Raw genomic sequence first — 16,445 nt, forward strand, 5'->3', positions numbered from 1 at the left:
TTTCTTTCTTTCTTTCTTTCTTTCTTTCTTTCTTTCTTTCTTTCTTTCTTCCTTCCTTCCTTCCTTCCTTCCTTCCTTCCTTCCTTCCTTTCTTTCTTTCTTTTCTTTCTTTCTCCTTCCTTCCTTCCTTCCTTCCTTCCTTCCTTCCTTCCTTCCTTCCTTTCTCTTTTCTTTTTCTTTCTTTCTTTTTTTTTTGAGACAGGTTTTCTCTGTGTATCCTTGGCTGTCCTGGACTCGATTTGTAGACCAGGCTGGCCTCAAACTCACAGCGATCCTCCTGCCTCTGCCTTCCTGAGTGCTGGGATTAAAGGCTTGTGCCACCATGCCTGGCTCTCACTCTTATCCCTTCTCCTTTCTTGTGCTTGGAAGTAGAAGGGCTTTCACTGGAATAGTGGGACATCTCTCTCTCTGTTTAAGGCTGAGGGTGAAGGATGCCTGTCTTAGAGTTTTCAAGTAAGCTGGCAGGGACAGAGGAATTGCCATTGTTCTTTGTGGCTCTAGGGGACTGTATGGCCACTGGGCAAATAAGAGCAGCTTTCAGTTCAGTAGTCCTGGTCCACGGATGAAGAACTCACATTCTTCCATGTCAGGACAGGAAGAGAGGGGCATTAACGGATGAAAAGTCCATTTTGAGGCAATGCAGGCATAAAGAACAGCTTAGAACTGTGGACTTCATTTGTCTTGGTCTCTGTACCACCCCAACCCACCCAAACTCTAAGCAAAGCACCTAGCAACCTTTTAGCAACCCAGGACCCCTATTTGCACAGAGCTGCATGTATATGTGCTTTAAACAATAGAAATAGTCATTCTTCTTAGCAATACCTTGATAACACCCCATTTTCATTCAAACACATCCTAGAACACAATCCAGGGCTATGGACAATGAGCTGATCTGGCATAGACTGGATTTGGTTGCAAGCATAGTAGGTTAAATTATGTCCTCAAAGTGAGCTTTTGGAGAGGAGAGAGGACTTCTGAATTATCATCTTATGCATACACATATTTGGACATACATAATGGTTAAAATCAGATATGTCCTGGGAAGGGACACAGGCAGTGATTAAGGTTCACACACTCAAAGCCTGTCAATCAAAATAGTAAATTATAACCCTAATTACCAAACTTCTCTTTTTGAAGCCCATAAAGTGAACCCCCAAACAATAATCAGGGCCCCTCAGTACTCTCACTCATGTGTCTTGTTGTCAATATTTTGGTTTTTGTTTGTTTGTTTGTTTTGAGACAGGGTCTCTCTGTGTTGCCCTGGGGCTTACTATGTAGACCAGGCTGACCTAGAACTCACAGAGATCTGCTTGCCTCTGCCTCTGCCTCTGCCTCTGCCTCTGCCTCTGCCTCTGCCTCTGCCTCTGCCTCTGCCTCTGCCTCTGCCTCTGCCTCTGCCTCTGCCTCTGCCTCTGCCTCTGCTGGAATTAGAGGGATTCCCACCACACCCAGCTTTGCTGTCAATATTAACAGTGTATTTCTGATCGCTTCTATCATTCTGCTTTGAGTAAATGTTCTTGCTACTTGGAAATTTGTGTGGGTTTTATTTCACTTTTGAATGAGACACCAAGAATCTGGGCACACTTAGCCCAGAATCCACCGATCTTGGAATTCTAAGTTCTTACCAGTCTTGACAGAAAGCCTACAAAATGGCCAAGTGAAAAGGAACAGCACAGGTACTCATCTGTATAAGCCTCGCGCAACTAGAAGTGTGTCTGTGTTGGAGGAATGATAACCAGCAGGAGTGGGAGTGTTGCTATGTGGAAAAACTAAAACCTGTTTGCCAAGGAAATGCTGCTGAGTGTGTGGACAAAAGAGAATCCGAATGCACCGCTGTTGGGGATGTAAACTAGTCCAGACGCCATGGAAATCAGTGCAAGGTTTCCCTCCAAACTGAAAATACCTCTCCCATTTGGTCCACAGACACTTGGTCATCCATGCTTATTGCAGCTATTCATTATAGCTAAGTTATGGAACTAACATAAGTGTCCATCAACAGAGGGATGGGTAAGGAAAATGTATATATACACACTGGAATTGCTTGCAGGAAGATGAATGCTCCTGAAGATAATACAATTATTAAGCATGTCTCAGAATTAAATAAATTAAGCATGTCTCAAAAGACAAATATCCTATATTCTCTCTTATTTGTTGTTCCTAAACTTTACATAGATTCATAAAACCATGTATGTACATATGGCATGAAAGTGTCTAGGGAACAGATGGTACTAAGGGGAGAGGAATGGGAGAGAGAAAAGAGGGAAGTGGAGTTGGGGGAATATGCTCAACACACATTATCTATGTGTCCGAAAACGTGCCTATGCAACATAACACCAGGTAGAATGAATATGCACAATAAACATTTTCAAAGGGGAGGAAAACTTTGATTGCTCACACCTGATTGGATACAGTGACATGATAGGTATCCCAAATACCTACAATTGAAAGCTCCCGGTACGAGGCAACAACTATGTGTGATTATACAGCAGGACAGCAGATAGTACCCACGGGAGTCTCAGGGTGAGACTGAAAGCAGGAAGGTGGGGAAACCAATCAGCCAATCAAACAAACAAACAAAAGCCTACCGAGGACAGGGGCTTGGGGAAGTGGCTCAGTTGACAAAGTGCTTGCCATGCGAACAGGAAGGCCTGAATTAGGGTCCCCAGCACCCACGTAAAAAGCCAGGCGCAGCAGTGAGCATATATAATCCCAACACTGAGGGCAGCGGAGACAGGGGGAAAGTCCAGGTTTTGCTGGCCAGCCAGACTAGCCAAATGAGAGAACTCCAATTCCACTGATGGACCCAGCCTCCAAAAATGAGGTACAGAGTGTCTGAGGAAGACACCCCAACTAGACCTCTGGTTCTCACATGTGCGAACACACGTGTCCACGTGCACTTGCAACACAGGTGCACACAAGCACGCACACATGTCCTCCCCGCCCCACATCAGCTCCAAGGACAGAGGAAAACTGTCCACTTCATCATCCGAATGCTGCCACCACGGAGGCATCACTGTTAGGATAAAAAACAAAAACAAAACAAAAAAACGATACCCCATGCAGCTGGCACTTTGATTGGAAAGTTTCTGCTTTATTTATTAATGCAATAAACCTTTATAAATCCAGGTAGTGTTGGCGCACGCCTTTAATCCCAGCACTTGAGTGGCAGAGGTAGGCAGATCTCTGAGTTTGAGGCCAGCTTGGTCTACAGTGCGAGTTCCATAATATCCGAGGACACACAGAGAAGCCCTGTTTTGAAAAACCAAACCAAACAAACAACAGAAACATGTATCATGCACTTGCTTTGATACATCCCATGTGTAGTAGGCTTAGAGATAACACACACTAGCCTCTCCCACCTGGAGGTCATAGAGAACATCGTAGGGCAGGCAGGCACCTCTGTGGCTGCCCAGGGGTCGTAAAAGGTCTACGGACAGCTAAGGGGAGGGGGCAGATGACACCTCACATTCTAAGAAGTGGCTTCTGTAGCTCCGTAGGAGCAGCTGCTAGATGCGGCCACATACGGAAGCTAAACCACCAAGCACACTCTCACCTCCACAGTAATGAACACTTCCTCCAGGTGGCTAGCGAAATTTTCCATCTCAATAATCTGCTGCTCCAATTTGCACATATTTTTGTGAATTTCATCCTGTGGAAAAGAGCAGAACAAATAAGATATTAATGCTATGTTTGGCCCTGTCTTTCTTAAATTAAAAAAAAAATGTGTGTGTATATGGCTGTACGCATGCGTATGTCCATAGAGCATGTGTGCTCCTGGTCACCACGGAGGCCAATAGGGAGGCCATCAGATCCCCTGGGACTGCTGTTAGAGACGGTGTGAGCCAACAGGTGGATGCTGGGAACTGAACCCCAGACCTCTTAACTGCTGAGCCATCTCTCCAGGCCCCCCTTCCATCCTCACAGAGGCATTTAGGATCTATTTCCTACCCACATCCCTGAGACACACATACACTCTCTAGGCAAAGATGGAAGGAGACCTGTTACCTTGGCATTTTCCAATGCTTTGTTGATTGGGGTTACTTCATGTTCCTTGTGTAGATCAAAATCCTTCTCAACCGTTCTTACTGGAGTTTTGCAAGTGACACAGAAGACATCAGCAGGCTCTTCTTCATCCTCCTCCTCTGGGATGACATAGCATTCATACTCCTCGCTGGCACGGCCATGTGTGTACCTGTAGGCTTCCCGAAGGTCTTGGCATTGGTCAGGAAAGCTTTGCCCTCCATAGCCCAGGTCCTCAGCCTCAGCTGCATCCCCACTAAGCCCCCAGTCTCTCTGCTCCCTGGGTAGGTCTCTCCTCCTCATCCCATAAGAAGGGTACCCCAGAGTTCCCAGTCTGTGTTCATCCACAAACTCATCCCCCAACTCATGGTCATCTTCAAACCCGTATAGATGGACAAGCTCGTCTACTTCCTTCTGAAGATTCTTACTGTCCCCTGTCCCCCTTGGCTCATTGGTCAGTTCAGCTTGGGTCAATTCTCCCCTGATCCTGCTGCTTTCTTCTGGGAAGAGTTGCAGTCTATCTTCAGAGTCATACAGGTCCATGTTATAAAAGTGGAAATCTTTGGGGGCTGTTGGCCTGCCCATCCCTGGCTCCTTCCCTGCTTCCTCCTCCATTGACACAGAACAATCCTGCTCAGTCAGTCAGCGGATATTCTGAATCCTAGGATATGGAAGAGATGGGCATCAGTTTCCAAGAAGGGAATCGCAGCGGCTGAGCGTGGGGTTGCATGGGCTCAGATCTCATCCAAGAAGTTAGGCTCACAACCCACCTCATGGCAAACAATTTCACAAAATTGTCCAGGCTGGAGCTGACCTGCAGTTGCTCATCAAAACCACACAGAGACCTAGGTGACCCAAGCCTGGCTGGAGAGCAAGGGGAGGTGGAGACAGTGCTGGAGAAAGCCACGTCAGGAGCACCGCCCCGAGCTAGAGCCACCCCGTGACTTCTTCTCCATCTGCGGCCCTCACAAACCGCGCAAGATGATGGCTACTGATTACCTTAGATCATCGAGTGGTGGAATAATTTGTTACGAAATAATAGTATGCATGATCCCAGCCTAAAAATAATCTTTCCGTTACCGTACCGTTCTCTCCCCCTTTTGTTCATACTCAGGCGCCTTCAAAAGATGGCATGGATAACACTGATTTCCACACCGAGGCTCATGTGTGCATGGGGCTTTCCACGGGGAATGCCGGTACGGATATTATGAAGCGTTATCAGCTTTTAGATCCTCAGGTTAGCATTTAGTTTTTCTCAGAGCTGCTTTGCCTGGGAATTAGCCAGCATCTGAAGTTCTCTTTTCTCAATAGCCCTTCTCTTCTCATAAAAGCAAAAAATATACTTCCTGTTCATTCTGAATATTGCATTGTACAGTAGGATTTCATTGCTTGGGAATTTAATAAAGCCTCCAGGGGACTAGATGAAAGGACAGTTTGGAGTACTGGGTATTAATGCTGAGAGTGAGTGACATTAATGAATGGGTAAGAAAAAAATTTTTTCATGGTAAGTGCTTTCTAGCTCTTTGCTTCCAACAAAATTGCAAGAGGATCTAATCAAGTTGTCAGTTGATATATTATTTAAAATAAATGTTCATGATAGCTCATTATGTAATTTTGACATACATTGTAGAAAGAGCTGAAGGAATAGAATGACATTGTTATAAATTGCTTCCCTTCTCATCTACCTACATAGGCAAGCATGTCCATGCTGCTCACAGGGACAAAATAAAAAACAAAAATACAAATTCATTCCCACTTCCGTTGCATTCTAGGACATGTAATTTTCAAACTTGGGTATGAGCTTTTTTTTTTTTTTTAAGCAAACAAAGTCTCATCCACTTCATTAAAAGCCGCGTTTTTTTGGCTGGAGAGATGGCCCAGTTGGTAAAGTGACCACCACGCCAGCGTGGGGACTGGAGTTGGGATCGTGTAGAAGCCAGGTACAGCTGCACCTGTCTGTAACCCAGCCCTAGGAAGTGGGGAAGAGACAGAGACAGGCAGATCCCTGGAGCTCATTGATCGGCTAGACTAACCCAATTGATGAGCTCCAGCATCAGCGACAGTCTCTGCCACAAAAAAAAATAAGGGGAGAGCGATCAATGAAGAAAACTGACGTCAATAACAGGAACATGTGTACATGTACACTCGCCCTTATAAACACACACACACACACACACACACACACACACACACACACACACACCGATCCCCAAACGCAAAAGTTTTCATTTAAATTACTTACAAAAATTGTAATGTTGTACATGCTCTTTCTGCTGACATTCAACTAAAAATTATGGCGGTATCTTGATTCAGCAGAAAAAAGGAGCTTACTGTTAGAGACTTGTGATTATAAGAAAATAAGGAAAAAAAAACAGCTCCCAAGTCCGACATGCATATTTTTTGTACAACGCGTCTCTGAAGGCTCCACACTGCCTACAGGTTGACATGCGCATTGCCTACGTGTGTAAGTCTATCTCCCTTCGGTGGCTTCCAAGGCCCAAATTGCCTCCCAGCTGTGGAAATTCAACTGTGGTCCCTCTCGTCATGATCCAACCTGGGTCAGTTCAGTCCTTATTATAGTGGATGGTTCTCAACGGAACAATTCAAAGTCTCTTCCAGGAGGCACTGAGTCCTGTTGTCTCAGTCCTGAATGTCTGACTGCCCCGATAATCAGGCATTCCCACTGCATGAAAATAAGCTCTTCCTGCTAATTCCTGCTGTGAGCTCTGATTTGGCATCGTGGAGGAGGAGGGAGAGAAGGAAGAAGAGGACCAGAAATCCAGAAATGAAACACAAGAGGATGAGCACATGGCTTCCCCAGGGGCCGTATCTCAGACGGCAGCAGCAGGAAGCCTAGGCTTTAGATGTAGCCTATCTTTACTCTACCTCGGCCCCTGGCTGCTGCTTCAGCTTCCAGAATGAGGTAAGACCCTACATCACTCCAGAGGTTCAGAAGTTCCGGCACCCCTGCCTTTTAGGGCAATGTGGAATGACCAGGATGTCTGCATTCTCAGAGTTACCATCTGAGGGGTCTTTCGCCAGCCCTGCTGACCTCACCATGTGTCTGGCCTATGGCACTGGGCCTCATTTGTCTGAGCATTGACTGTTCCTGGGGCTGGAAAATTGTAGGCTCCAGAGAACAGGACAACACCAGATGCCAGACACAAGGAGTGCGACATGGGTCCTACTCTTGAGGATGCTCCAGACAATCAAATAAATGATTATCACCCCATCTGGCCCCGGGCCATGGCTTCTCAGCGATGCTGCCTTCCTTCTTTCCTGGTACCCCAGGTCTCTTCTTCTCCCTTAAGCCCAGCCTCTGGTCCCATAGACTAAAATGACAGTTTCCCCCTGAGGCTCCAATGTCACACCCGAGTGCCGCTCTGTAGGCAGAAACAGTCCTTGAAGCCGCCTCTTCTCCAGTCTTCTGAGTGTGGGACCCATGGCTCTTGTTGCTGGGTGTCCCTGCCTGGTAAGGAACTCAGAAGCATGGTCAGCCATCTTGAATTCTGGAAACTCCATCACTGGCCAGCCTCAGCTCTTTTGGACTCCTGGCACAATCCCCATTCCCTGGCTTTCCACTCTCAGAGTGGTGACACACACACTGTCACTAATGGACTTCCTTCGTCTCCTCTCAGTGTCTTCCAGTTAAATCTCACCCAGCTTCTTCCTGGTAAACGCTTCTCACTTCCTTCTCTGCTCCCCTGCCCAGCCAGTACCTGCCACAGCCTTCCTGAAGACCAGCCATTCTAACCACTCATTAATAGTGTGACACTTGCCCCCACCAGCCTTCAAAGCAGAGCTGAACTGGTTGGTATCACGAATAGCAAGTTAATATGAATATCGGCTCCGGGCATGGAATTTGTAGATAATATTCCCCCTGACACGCCCCCTTCCCCTCCCCACGGCCATTGACCTCTGGATTCAGATACCTTTGAGCTTATATTTTGACTCTAAGATAGCCTAACAGTGTGCCATTGTGAAACCAGTTCTCCAGACTTCACTTTCATAGACTTTAAAGCAGGCTTATTAATTAGCTACTATCTCTTTTGGCATTTAGATGCAAGGACGTAGGTCTGTGAACTGTTCTATATATTGCAAAGCTCAGATTAAGCTGTCAATAAACACACTTTTGTTTCTGTTCCTGTTGTTACCACTATTATCATTTAGACCAGCATCTTCCACCTGGGCCAGTTTAGAAGCTTCCTACGTGGACACCTATGGAGACTGAGGACCATAGCAATGTGGAATTGGATGCTCTAGGAACATTTGACCCATGAGAGCAGCTGATGATGGAGAGGGCACCGAGGCTGAGCGCCCTCAAACTCATCTGGAGACACTGCAGAATGAGATCACTGCTCTCCACAAAAAAAAAAAAAAAAAAAAACACCCCAGTAGCCCAGGCAGAGGTTGTGGTATTACAGGATTGAAGGGCCCCTAATTCAATTTCTAGATTTTAATATGTCAAAACTGAGGGTTTTTTGGGGGGGTGGGGGGGTGGAGAGGGGCAAGGGGCCTCTTTATGATCAATTTAACCAGGATTTGTCTGGGCTTCTCTGTATCTAGTGAGCTGACAGCTAGTCACCACCCAGTGAGAGCCGAGTTCCAGCCTCAGGCTTCCTATGCATTGGGATAGGCTCTCTAAAAATAACACTTGCACCTCTCTGTGCATGTGTGTGTGTGAGAGAGAGAGAGAGAGAGAGAAAGAGAGAGAGAGAACAGAGAGAGAGACAGAGACAGAGAGAGACAGAGAAGTGGGGGAAGAATTCTGTATTACACAGACATCCTGACGATAAACATTTTCAACTCGGAGCTAGAGCTCATGGTACCAAATTGAGCCACAGGAAAGATAGCCAGCAAGCAGACTGAGAGTCCTTTAACACGTAAGCGAATAAGCGCACCCCCGTCCTCGCCAGCACAGCCGCTCTGAGCGTGAATGCCACCTGGTCCGCCTGCTCAGCAGCGAAGCATGAGCTGTGCAGCACAGGCTCCAGCACACTGCTCCCCTCTGCTCCTGCACCTCTTAAGTCTCCTTCATTTTCTTAATGGAGTCAGAATGGGGGCAGGGGAAACGCTGACGACAAACTGCCATTTTTTAAAGTATGAAATGAAGGTTTAGGGGAGCAAAGCAGTAAACCGCAGTCATTACTGTACATGTTAGGAGACTGCATCTCTCTGCCGTAACAGCCCAGCTTTAAAAAAAAAAAAAAAAAAAAAAAAAAAGCTGCACAGGAACTGGAGCGCTGCCTCAGCGCTTATTCGTGCTTACTGCTCTTGCGGAGGATCCGGAGGATCCGGGGTGATTCCTAGCACACACTCTGGGCTGCCTTTAATTCCAGCTCGGCCAGGCTCTGATACCTTTGGCTTCCACGGGGACCTGCGCTCGTGTCCACACGTCCACATGCACACACACATAGCCACATAATTGAAAAGAATCTTTTTAAAAGAAGACATTTGTTTCAGTCTTATGTGTGCATGTGATGTATCTTTATGCTTGATTGGAAAAGTCGCCGCTCTCTCTCTTTTCCTTCAAGAATCCCTGCTACATCTAAGAATCTACCGAAGATAATTCCCTAGAGGTGAGACCGTGATGGCAGGGACATCATTTTGCATATAATAATGAAAGCTCATCTATGCAGCTTCTAGTAATCCTGGAAGTACAGCTAAAGAAAATTTCCCTTTCAGTGTTAGCTGTATAGTATGATAACATGTTTCTGAGCAGTTTCCCAGGCCCAGCACGGACTCCAAGGCTTTCCTCAGGAGCGGGCTGTGTGCAGCATACACAGAAAACAGCAGCAAAATACTGATTTCAGTGTTTGAATCAAAGCGTGGAAACCAAGAGTTTTCAGAATGCAGTGGTAGATTAAAATTCAAAAGTATTTATCAACCCAATACTGTAGCCAGATGATAGCTGTGTTTAGAGCTCCAAAGTGTTTTAGCAAATGGGCTCTGTACTAAAAACACCCGAAAGACACAGGTCAAAAATTGTCAACCTTGCCACAATATTAGGAGACTTTTCATGCCTGGTATCATCTCCAAACAATATGAATTCTTGCAAGTTCAAGAAGGCATAGAAAACATTGACCCAATCAGATGTAATTACATTTGTACTGTCCCATGATATCTCTTTCCAGCTAAAGGAAAGATGGCCCATTAACATAGTGGCTGTTATTACAGTGAGATAATACAGTTTACATTACAATAATGTAATTATCCCCAAACTTGCCTGCTCATTTAAAAGCCCATAAATGCGTCTTTTAACTCCAAGGTCCTAGATTTCTTCTGGAAAATTGAATCTCTGTCCAGCCAGCTCCCCTTCCTGGTGACCTCTGCATTATCTGGGAAGCGGGGTGCCAAAGTTGGACAGTAATATGAGCTAGCTTCCACCACAAATAGCAGCAGGCCTGCCATGAGTGACAGTCCAAATATAGATCTGCCACAGCAGCCTTGCCACTCAAGTATCACCGGGAGAGGTCACATGCTGTGCTCTGAGGTGCTTCACTTACTTCGGGGGGTTGAGACCCAGTACTCATTTGGCTGGTCACACGTAGAGGGCTAGAGCTGTCATGGCCAGGCCAGAACAGAGATGCCTGACCGTCCTGGGCTATGTGCCTTCCACCTGCGTTTTTTCAGAGTGTTTTGTGCGAACAGCTCTGAGGCAATCAAAGGCAACTTCTCTTCTCTCCCATCATCCTTTGCAGTGTGGAAACTGTTCCCCTCTCTCTGAATGAGGATCCAGTAGGGCTTGTGATTTCTGTTCCTTCTTAGGTGACACACAGTTTTAGGTCTTTCAATGTCAGCAACTGAAGTCCAGTTCTATAGCTTTGTTCAAAAGCCAAACCTGCTTCATCCAACATCACTGTCTTCTCTCTTTGGTTGCTTGGTCTCTTTGTCAGGAAGCCTGTCTCAGGAGAGGGAGCGAGGTAGCCCTCTCCTCCCCACACTCTGAGCAGTGGGCTGGACTGGAGGCGATTAGCTGTCTGTCTGAGTGGCCGCCACAGCAGGTGCTGACACTGGGCTGTGGGGCCTTTATCACTCTCAGATCCGAGTATCTCTTGTCTAGAGAGAGAGGACATAAAGCTAATTGTTTCTCTAGTTCCAAATCTGTCCCATTTTTATTTGCGTGTGGTGTGTATGCATAATTTAATTGGTAGTGAAAGGGTAAAGTGCTAAGTGAAGCTCCATGTCTTCAGGATGGCCATTCTGACATTGTAGAAGTTGGCTGAGATGTGTACGGAGTTTGGGACTAGGGAAAATGATTTCCTTTGAAAGTCTGTACATGGTTATTTGATCTGGGAATTTCGCATTTATTGTTTGAGCTGTTTTATAATACTATCACTTCAATATAGCCCAAAACATTAGAAACAAATAAAAACATTATCTGGACCTGGTAGTTCATGGTCACTTGTAATCTGAGCATTTGGGAGTCTGAGGCAGGAGGATCCCTGGAGTTCAAGGCCAGCCAGAGTTATATAGACAGACCCCATCTCAAACAAATAAAACAAAAAGTTAAAAGAAAAAACACATAAAGAAGGATAGACAAGATTTTCCCCACTTCCTGCTGTTGTGTTTTGGTGTGGGCAGGGCTGGAGGGTTAACCTAAGGTCTGAAGGATACTGGCACATGTTGTACCGCTGAGCTACCTTCAGTCCACACAGTATTGGTTAGATAGTGGGCAAATGGAAATGAATCTGTTTTTATCAATATATGATTCATTAGGTAACTGTGACACAGTCAACTCAATATTTACAAATGTTAGAAACAATGATGCAGATGCCTATTGCTTAGGAGGCTGAAGCCAGGGCCCATGAGAAGCATGTCTTTAGCACCAAGTCACAGCCTCAGCTTCATGCCTACATTTCTTTAATGTGGCTATGCCCACGACATATCCAGAAATGGAAAAAATATAACATATCATTCCATGTTTTCCTACCTGTGCACATGTACACACACACACACACACACACACACACACACACACACACACACACACTGTATTAACGTCAAGGTTCTTTAGAGGGAATAAACCAACAGGATATTTATATAGCAGAAAGATTTACTTTGAGGAATCGGCTCATATGATTATGGAGGTTTGTGTAGTTAGCAAATTGAAGGCCTAGGAGGGCCGATATGGTGAAGGCCAACCGATCAGATATGAGGAAGACAATAATTTCAGTTTGAATCTGAAGGAAGCTCAAAACTTGGTATCTCAGCATAAAGGCTCTATGTAGAGCTCAAATAGGCAAAGACTCCTCTCCCATGAATAAATTGCATTTTTAAAAGAAATATGCATAATCAAGCAGTCTTGATCAAGGTGCGGCTTACGTGGCCCTGATCTCAAGGTTCTTCCCAACAGGTTGTGTTAACTCAGGTAGTAAATTACTTGTGCTGAAGGGTGCAGATCCTTCATCATACATAATTACCTTTTTTGGGGTGTGTGTGACCTATTCTTCCAGGTTCATTTATATTATGGATTTGCTTATATCATAAAGATGTTTATGGATCTGTCTGTTGTTCTTAGAATCTAAGATGACTGCAGTTTTAGAACTTCTTTTTGTATTAATGTAACTTGTTTTTGCTTTGCCTATAAAAATAAATCATGGATGCTGGGCTCCCACAGGATCATGTCAGGATAGAAAGGATTTTGATGAAAGTTTTTATGTTGTCTGAAAAGCAAGGGAGAAAGCAAGGGATATTTTAAAAAAATAGCTTGTCTAAAGTAAGAATGTGTCGCGCGCAGCCTTCGCCGATAAGGATGACGCGGCAACCGAGGAGTGTCCAGCAACAACTTTATTGTTACAGCTCTTTTAGCAGATGGTGAAGGAAGGACCCAGACCCCGGGTTGTGCTCTGCTTAAATAGCCAGTCAAGGCGACGTGTTCGTCTGTGATTGGTGCTCCACACAAAACCTGATTAGCATATGATCCCTAATTGGAGGACCACATAAGCCTACATTAGCATAAGGTGGCACATGCGCAGATCGCAAAGCCTTTGGCGGGAACCGCTCCCGCCAAAGCAATGCTGGCAAGAAGAACCAGGAAGCAGGAGACCGGCGCCACCTTGTAGTGGCGGGAGCGGCTCCCGACATCTCCCCCTTTTTTATTAATTAAAGGCCATTTCAACCAGAAAAATTAACACACCATGAGGTCACCGATCAGCCTGCTGAGCCAACAGCATCAGCGATCAAGGAGTTTACACAGTGTAGGAGACCCTCTGCACCCTTAGCCCCGTGCAATGGGAACCCGAGCCCTGGGGAGTGCAGAGGTCTGTCCAGAACAGCATCCCGGTGCAATGGGAACCTGTGCCCTTCAGGGGTGCCATAAGTTCTAGACAGAGTCTCAACGGTTGAGCAAGTTAAGCCAAACTTGGGGGGATGCCCCCTGTTCCACAGCCAGCATAGCCTGCACCATGGCCACATTTTTAAGATGTTGTTGTCTCTTGAATCTGCAGAGCAACCAAAAACAGAGGAGCAGTCCTGCAAACAGGGTTACTCCAAACATTCCCACTCCAACCCACTCCTTAAAATAGGAGAGGGCGGAGGACACCCAATTAAACAATCCTTGAGTAATGGAAACGTCTAGGCGAGTGGAATTAATTTGAACAATTGCTAGGCGTAATTTTCTTATTGTCTCATCAAATTCGGCGGACCAATTAGATTGCAGCAAACGAGACAATTCTATGGATAAATTTGCAGCCCTAGTAAACCTGTTATATGGAACAGAAGTTACACAAATTCCTGGTAATGTAGTTTCACATCCCAACTGAGCCAGCTGCCACAAAATCTCTAGCTGTTCTTGAACCAAATCAATACGTTGATTAACTATCATTAATCCTCCCTTTAACTGATTGTTCATGGAAGCCTGTATATCTATCGCTTCACTAACTGATGCTGACAAATTATTGAGGGTATGAGCCGTGGCAACCTGGCCATTTAATGCTAAGGCTGATATAGTCAGGGAGGCTCCAACCGCCGCAGTGGCTATAATAGCCACTATTGCTGCGGTGATACCAAAATCACGCTTTTGACGAAATAGGGCCAAAGAACTACTAGTCCTCACTGGAATAGGCAGAAAACGGGGCATGCGGGCTACAGTAGCCAAGTCATACTCACTAGCATTCCAACACAGAGCATAAAAACATCCAGTATAATTACAAACTGTCCAAACAAATGGAGGCCAAACACAAACTGGGGTGGGCTCCACCGACTTTAGTCCTCCTAATTCCGTCGCGGATATGGATCCAGGTCTGACATTTGCAAGCAGAGTGGTAGTAGCTGTCGCTCCACCCAAAATGGTGACCATGGGTGAGAGATCTGTGCAACTGCCACCAACACCACACAGCAGCCAAATATTAAAGGGATTGGTGGGGTAATTCCAGGGACTCATTTCGGTGTAATTTCCATACCCTTCCAAGGGTGAAAAGGTAAAGAGTCCATTTTCGAGCAGATGCGCTCTGCGACTCTGACAGCCCGTCCATGGGAAAATAATTGAAGAGTCCGCATGCCGGCCAGTGCAGAAGGGGGCGTACTGAGGTTGGTGCTTTCGTTCATTGCTCCCATAAGATGAACCGTGCTGTGGCCACCATCCAAAAAGGACCGTAGCATTAGCTGAAGATGTACGATTCCTGATGGTCTCTTTTTCTAACTTGGCATAAGAAAATTTTCCTAGCTTTATACATGAGTCAGCATGAGTCTGGTTGGTTGTAAAACAAAGACTGCCGTTATTTGGCTGGGTGTTGTTGTCTGGTATAGGGGCTATGTCCTGAGACATTGGCAAATATGGTAGCCCAATGGAGTCATTGGTGGTAAAGAAACGGGGGAAGACTTGTGCATCATACATGACTGGCATTGGTCGTGGGAATGTTGATAGGATCCCCCAGCGGATCTCCTGGGTCTCCACCTTCAGGTCCATCTGCACTCCGCTCAAGATCAGGATCAGGGTTAAGATCAGGCTCATCTTGCTTGACCACTCTGGTCAGCCGCGCTGGAACCCAAATCGGATTTTCTTGGTCCTGTGGGAAAACACAAACAGCTCCCCTGGATCTTATTAAAATAGGATCCGGTCCTTTCCATTGATTATCAAGCACATCTTTCCATTTTACCAGCTCATTTGAGGAGGCATGGTCAGCATGTCTGTCTGCAGCAGACCGCCCACACGAATCCAATTTCAAAAAATTTAAAGTAAATAAAGCAAGGGATATGGTTGCTTTCTGTCCCATTGTAATGGGGCAGAGTCCCCCCTTCTGTTTTTGCACATAAGTCTTTAAAACACCATTTGCCCGTTCTACCATGCCTTGCCCTTGTGGATTATAAGGCAATCCTGTTACATGATGAACTTCCATTTTTTGGCAGAACTGTTGAAAAACCTTAGATACATAAGCAGGGCCATTATCAGTTTTTAGCTGACGTGGCTTGCCCCAGGCTGCCCAGGCCTCCAGACAGTGGGTAATGACATGAGCCGTTTTTTCTCCTGACAGGGGAGTGGCATGAATCACTCCTGAGCATGTATCAACAGATACATGTACATATTTAAGTCTGCCAAAGGCAGGAACATGAGTAACATCCATCTGCCAAATATGTAATGGCTTAAGACCTCTGGGGTTGACTCCAATGTTGGGTGATGGCCGAAACTCCGCGCAACTGGCGCATTTTAAAACTATCTCCCGAGCTTCTGCGCGAGAGACGCCAAATCTCAGCCTGAGCGTATCAGCTGGAACATGATACAATTCATGAAAGGAGGTGGCATTTTTTACAGGATTTAATGCAAGACAAATTGCTCTGGTAGCCTTGTCTGCTAAATCATTAGCTCTTGTCATAGGTCCAGGCAACAAAGTATGAGCTCTCATATGCTGTATGAAGAAAGGATTTGCTCTATTCCTAATAATATGTTGTATCTCATCAAATAATATTGCCACAGTACTTTTAGAAGGAATCGATCCCACTGTCTCTAGAATTTTTACTGCTCCCACCACATAGTGTGAGTCAGAAACAATATTTAAGGGCTGAGAGAAGTTCCTTAGAACTTCAGCCACTACTGCACATTCAACCAATTGTGGGGAGGAAAATGAAAACTGCTTTTGAAATGATTGTCCACCCACAACATAACTCCCTATGCCATTTTTTGAGCCATCAGTAAACACATCAATAGCCCCTACAATAGGTTGGCTTTGTGTAACTCTTGGAAAAATAAATGCATTAGTTAAAGAGAAGTGCAACAATGGATGTTTAGGATAATGATTATCTATATTACCAGTAAAGGTGCAGCGAAGAATTGCCCACACATCCAAAGTGGCACATAACACCCCTACTTGATGAGCGGTGTATGGCACAAAAATAGATGCTGGCTCACAGCCAAAATGAGTCAGGGCTGATTGAACACCCTTTAAGGCTATTTCTCCAACTTGAGTTGGGTAATGACTTAACACCTT

General features: G+C 45.6%; 1 protein-coding gene across 2 annotated transcripts in view; it reads right to left on the minus strand.

Annotated features, from left to right (window-relative positions):
- Positions 1–4,635, minus strand: part of Fsd2 (fibronectin type III and SPRY domain containing 2) — a 29,866-nt gene extending 25,231 nt beyond the window's left edge. For both annotated transcript variants that reach the window (XM_055623466.1, XM_055623465.1), the window contains exons 1-2: positions 4,006–4,635; positions 3,554–3,649 (exon numbers count right to left, since the gene is read on the minus strand). In XM_055623466.1, coding sequence (XP_055479441.1) covers positions 3,554–3,649; positions 4,006–4,635 — 726 coding nt within the window. The remainder of the gene's footprint in view (positions 1–3,553; positions 3,650–4,005) is intronic.
- Between the last annotated feature and the right edge of the window lie 11,810 nt (positions 4,636–16,445).

Source organism: Psammomys obesus, unplaced genomic scaffold (assembly GCF_907164565.1).
Source record: "Psammomys obesus unplaced genomic scaffold, mPsaObe1.curated_primary_1811, whole genome shotgun sequence".
In the NCBI taxonomy this organism is placed as follows: Eukaryota; Metazoa; Chordata; class Mammalia; order Rodentia; family Muridae; genus Psammomys; species Psammomys obesus.